This window comes from Coccinella septempunctata, chromosome 2 (assembly GCF_907165205.1).
Source record: "Coccinella septempunctata chromosome 2, icCocSept1.1, whole genome shotgun sequence".
Taxonomy (NCBI): domain Eukaryota; kingdom Metazoa; phylum Arthropoda; class Insecta; order Coleoptera; family Coccinellidae; genus Coccinella; species Coccinella septempunctata.
Window position 1 is genome coordinate 7,004,382 of NC_058190.1, and position 5,544 is coordinate 7,009,925.

A 5,544-nucleotide genomic window follows, 5' to 3' on the forward strand; every position below is an offset into this window, starting at 1 on the left:
GATGAGTTCTACCTTCTATCAAACAAAAAGCCCCACCTGTGAAAACACCGTCTATTTCATAAATATTCCATTCATTTGTGCGCTTACTCTGAAAAACTGAATAGATTGTAAAGTAATGCAGCTGTCGCCTAAACAATAAAAATTTCATTCCACTGAGACTTGCGTTTTGCCTCAAAAATCACTGTCGGCCTCGATGTCAGCATTAAATGAATACGTGAAATAAGACGGTTCTCCACTTGTTGACGAGTTATACTCCTTATTTTGGAGGAAACAGTTTTTAGTTAGTTTTCAATAATTAAATACCTACATGGTGATTCATAACTATTATGGGACATAGGAACTAATATGCTTTGAAAAGCTAATGCTGTGGGAAAATACATACAGGGTGTTTAAGTTGCATAACAATTGATTTTAATGTCACAGCAAAAATTATTCACCAGAAGAAATTATATTATGCAAACAACAACATTTTTTTGACATTCGAACGCATACTTTTCATGAATTGAATAAAATTGAAGTGAAGTCTTCAATTGCGTTTTTCTTGAAACGGGTACTATTAGCGTGTTCATGCAAAATCACCAATATAATGTACAAATGAGTCTTATAACCTACTTCCTTATCGACATCACTAGGAAGTTCCGTCAAAAATAGCAACCATTTTATTACATCATCAGAAATCATTTATGTGTCGCCCAATGTAACAAAATTGTAATGTAATAAAATTACTTTCCCAAAAGTAATGCCTCTGTGATGGGAAATAAACGCTTAAATTAGGCATCAGCAAAAAACGAAAAAAAAAACAACTTTAATCACTTTCCACAGATATGTATCCTTAAGTCTTACTTGATGTCATCACCATTATTTAGATTGAAATTATTATTCTTAGAGCAATGTCTCATAGTTATGAAACACCCCTTATACTGTTTTTTAAAAAGGCTGTGTTTCTTTTATACATTGATGTACCATGTCAGGTATTTCCTCTTCGAATATTCCTTTAGATTTTTCTAATTCATACAAACACTTTATAACCTGATCGCCGAATAATAGTGTACGGCAGTGTACGCTTATTTAAAACATTGAGACATTTCGAGAAATCAAAAATTCAAAATTATCATAAGATTTTAAATATTCAACTCTGCTTTTCCGCTTTCTTATTCCGTTTGATAGCAGCAACCCCTAAAATCTTGAATGGGAAGGGGTGTGTGTTGAGTGACACCCTTTTTCGAAGGTTCTCCGACTGATTTTCCAAAAATATTCGACACCTTCTTCTCTTCTTAGTACTCCCGAAAAATCGAAAATAAACAGCGGAATATTTACAATAGCAAGTTGCATTGAAACACGTAAATTATAAGAATTTTTTTACTACAAAAGATATTGAAAATATAATCCATTAATTTCAAGACAATCCGTTTTTCACTTATGAGGAGCATTTCGAATTCTTTAATTTATCATTCTGAAGAAGTGAAGAAAATAACCGAAGAATGCAACAACAAATTCAGTAATATAGTGAAAATCTATTTTTCATGTCATCTGTTTTTTCTACACACTTGGGATTGGCTATTTTGACTATTTTCCGTCTGCTCGATCTTCAGGTTTCAGAAGGGATTGAGGTGATTCAATTATTGCCTCAAGATATTTGAATAAGAGATTCTGTGTGCCTATGGTTAATCTCTATGAGCTTGCGTCAAGCAACCGCATCAGTGAATTGTTTGCTGACCTCTTCTCCATAATCTGTAATTTTTCCCTGATATATTTGTTCAAAATCTAGTACAAAAAATTGGGGTTGCTATTTAAAAACAAAGTTGGTGCATGACCAATTCCCACAATTATGCATGAAAAAAAGGTTAACCTCTTGTCCATCACCTACAAAAAATTAGATACTGCATAACTGCTTTAGAACAATGATCATAACAACACAAATAGGTAACGATGCAGAACTACGAATTCATTTTGAAATAACATATTATCATGAAGTGCGATATAATTAAGGTTCCTCATTTCTACTATTCATGAATAATAATTAGCTATTTATACTAGCCATCAATGATATCTGTACCGTTATTGAGGCCCCAATCAATTTCGTCTTATACGCCGATGACCTGCTTCTCTTCTGCTCGGGCAAAAGTACCAAAAGTACATGTAAACTTTTGCAACGGGCTCTGAATAGTATCACCACATGGGCTAAGATAATAGGATTCAATTTCTCTCCTTCTAAATCTAAACTAATCAAGTTTACTAGAAGACACCTAACAGTCCCACCACAATTAACGATATACGATATACCTAAAAAACTCGTTGATCACCTACACTATCTCGGAATGACATTTGACCAGAAGCTAACGTGGTCACTTCATATCAAGAAAATCAAAGGCTCCTGTATGAATACCATGAACATCCTACGAACATTGTCTCACCATCACTGGGGATGTGACGAAGAAATACTACTCAAATTCTACAGATCACTCATTCGTTCAAGACTTGACTACGGCAGTATGCTTTATTCCACATCTAGTAAATCAAATTTAAAATTGCTCAACAGCATACCCAACACTGCTCTGCGCCTCTCCCTTGGAGCATTCAGATCCAGCCCATCAATAAGTTTACACGTTGAAGCACAAGAATTTCCGCTCAACTTTCGCCGACAGCAAAATCTCCTTACTTACATATCCAAAGTGTCTGCTCTTCCGAATCACCCAGTGCGACACCTGCTTGAAACTTCACAAGAGCCACCTACTATGAAGCCCATGACCTTGCTCTCAATTCCACAAATTGCAAAGCAAAATTTGGGGCCTATAGATCTGACCTTAACATCTCCCATTACGTTTCCGAAACACACCCCATGGTCTAGACACCACCCAAGGCCAAATACCTCTCTGCATAGACACATCAAACTAGAAACTTTGGGAATAATTATTAAGCAACACTTATTTGAACTAATTGAGCATGAAAAGTTTGACGAAGAACTATACACCGACGCCTCCAAAGACGAGCAGGGAATAGCATGCTCGATCATCAATGAATCGAATGCCCCAGTGTCCTACAAACTCCCATCCATCTGCAGCATCCACACTGGTGAACTCTTCGCAATTTATAAATCTCTTTGCAGTCCTCTTATCCCAGGTCAAAAGCTCGCAATACTCACAGACTCTTTATCTTCAATTGAATCCATAGACAACATTTACTCGAAGAACCCTCTGGTACAGCAAATTCTAGAACGATGCCATACCCTTAAAGCGAAGGAGAATATTTCCACCACTATAATCTGGATCCCATCACATATTGGTGTAACAGGAAACGAAGCTACAGATCAGGCCGCAAATCAAGCACGAACTTCCGACCTTCCTGTGACCCAAATCCAACTTCATACAGACCTCAAAAATGCCATAAAGCTGAGATCCTTACAGGAATGGCAAGTCCAATGGGAGGGAGCTAGCACTGGACTACATATGATACAACCCAAAATACATAATCCACCACAAATTAGTTTGGGCAGAAAAGACAAAACCGTAGTGAGAAGACTTCGAATAGGCCACACCAAGCTAACCCACAGCTATCTGATGTCTTCAGAAAATCAGCCCAAATGCGAACACTGTCAGAATACCCGTCTAACTGTTGAACACCTACTATGTATCTGTCCATATTACGGACATGACCGACGACGACTTGGGCTGAGAGAGAATCTTGGAAATATCCTCAATTCACAAAAACAAATTGAATTAGCTCTTAAATTTCTCGAAAAATGTCAACTTTACAATAATATATAAATTCTCAAATGTTAGTTCTTTAAGCTTCGAATACTTAGATTTATATTTAGAATAAGTTAATGTGTACTGTACCTCGTGTCAATGATCTCGATGTCGAGACACGTTAATTCGAAATAAAATAAAAAAAATAAAAAAAAAAGATTTAAATTTGATATTTCTTCATTAGTACCTATGTAGAATTTTTTATTATTTTTATAGTTATCTGTTTTTTATTATCCTTATATTTTCGACATTGGTTCAACATTGATACAACAGTTTTTTCCCCACAAGTGAAAAAACTTAATGAATTTTCGCCTGAGAATTTATGTTTATTTTCATGGGACATTAAATAACATTCAATCAAGTACACAACATATACTGTAAAGATGATATCATTTTCAAACCTTTCCTTACATTTGTATTTGTTTTATTTTTAATTTTTACAAATTGGCCCTTTGAAAGTTTCGTATAGATAATTTTTGGTGAAACGCTTCAGTTTTTTTAGGGAATTTTCGGCGAAATGGTGATGTTATCAAACACCTGTTTAAAAAATTGACTCCCTTCGAAAACACCCGGTATAATCTTGATATCCAGTTAGTGGCTACTAAAACTGATTAAGAAATAGTTATCTTGATCTGATTCTTCTTGAATAGCAATGAAAGAAATTGAATTCCTTCTTTTTCGCTTAATCTTTCCGGTGAAAACATCCATACTGATAAAATTCCCCATTACAAACGTCCCAAGCTGACCGCTATCGACATGTCGAATGCACTCGGGTTCATTTTAGGTTAAATTTATGTTATGTCAGTAACGAGATCCATATTAAAAGTTACCGGTCCGCGAAGAAGATAAAGTGTTTTCCAATTTTGCGCTCAGATCGCAGAGTCGCGATGCTAATGATCCGTGAAAAGGGAAACTGTATTTTCCGATTTTCCTGTCCGTGTTTGTGAATGTTCAGATATTGGGGCTGCCCTATATCAGATCGAAGAGGAAGGGATTCTTTATTAGAAAATTGTGTTCATGATGGGTTTTTTATATATGATCTCAGTTTTCTAATTGAGTAAAGGATTATAGTTAAGTGTATTATTTGATCTAGCGAAAATCTGACTTTTTAACATGAATATTCGATAATAGCTGATCAGGCTGAAGTTGTTCTGCCATAGGAATATTTAATATTCTGAAGTAAAATGAAGAATAAAAAAAATTAAATGAAAATTGTATGAATAGTGAAAAAAGTTTTTGTTTCAAACTTTTCATCAAAAACCTTGGTTGAAGACATAATTTCACATACCATTTATGTGAAATCTTCATTCAAATTGAACATCGACTTCTTATTGCACTGCTTTTTTGTGAACAACAAATTTGTTTTGTTTTCTACATGGTTGCGTTCACAAACTTACTCCGAAAGTAGAGTATGAGTATGGCCATGCTCGGAGAGCATACTCTGGGGAACTAAAAGTACGTTTGTGAACGCTTCGAGAAATCAGAGCTTACTCAGAGCTTGCTCAAAGTAAGTTTGTGAACGCAACCCATTCAACTAACTCTGCGGAAAGTATAGACTTTCAAGTTTGATGCCGCAAACACTCAAGCGATGTCCTTGAGATTTATTTATTTTCATTGTAAATGTAACCCAGGGTTTCATAAAGTTTGATCGGGGAATGAACGCTTGATTGACGATTAGACGTCAATTTGTTTTCTATCGGTAATTCAGTCATTATCATTCAGAATATCATTCTCGCATCAAATTATGATGTTTATACGTCCATTCAATTATTCTCAATTACTAATTCTTCAATATATT

At 35.2% G+C, this 5,544-nt stretch overlaps 1 protein-coding gene across 1 annotated transcript; it reads left to right on the forward strand.

Annotated features, from left to right (window-relative positions):
• The first annotated feature begins 2,387 nt into the window (after positions 1–2,387).
• Positions 2,388–3,764, forward strand: LOC123306925. The gene has a single exon (XM_044889127.1). The coding sequence runs from the start codon at positions 2,388–2,390 to the stop codon at positions 3,762–3,764; it is 1,377 nt and encodes a 458-aa protein (XP_044745062.1).
• The last annotated feature ends 1,780 nt before the right edge of the window (positions 3,765–5,544 follow it).

Excerpts from the sequence above, each read along its gene's own strand:
- LOC123306925 (XM_044889127.1), top strand. The coding sequence starts at position 2,388 with ATGAACATCCTACGAACATTGTCTCACCATCACTGGGGATGTGACGAA.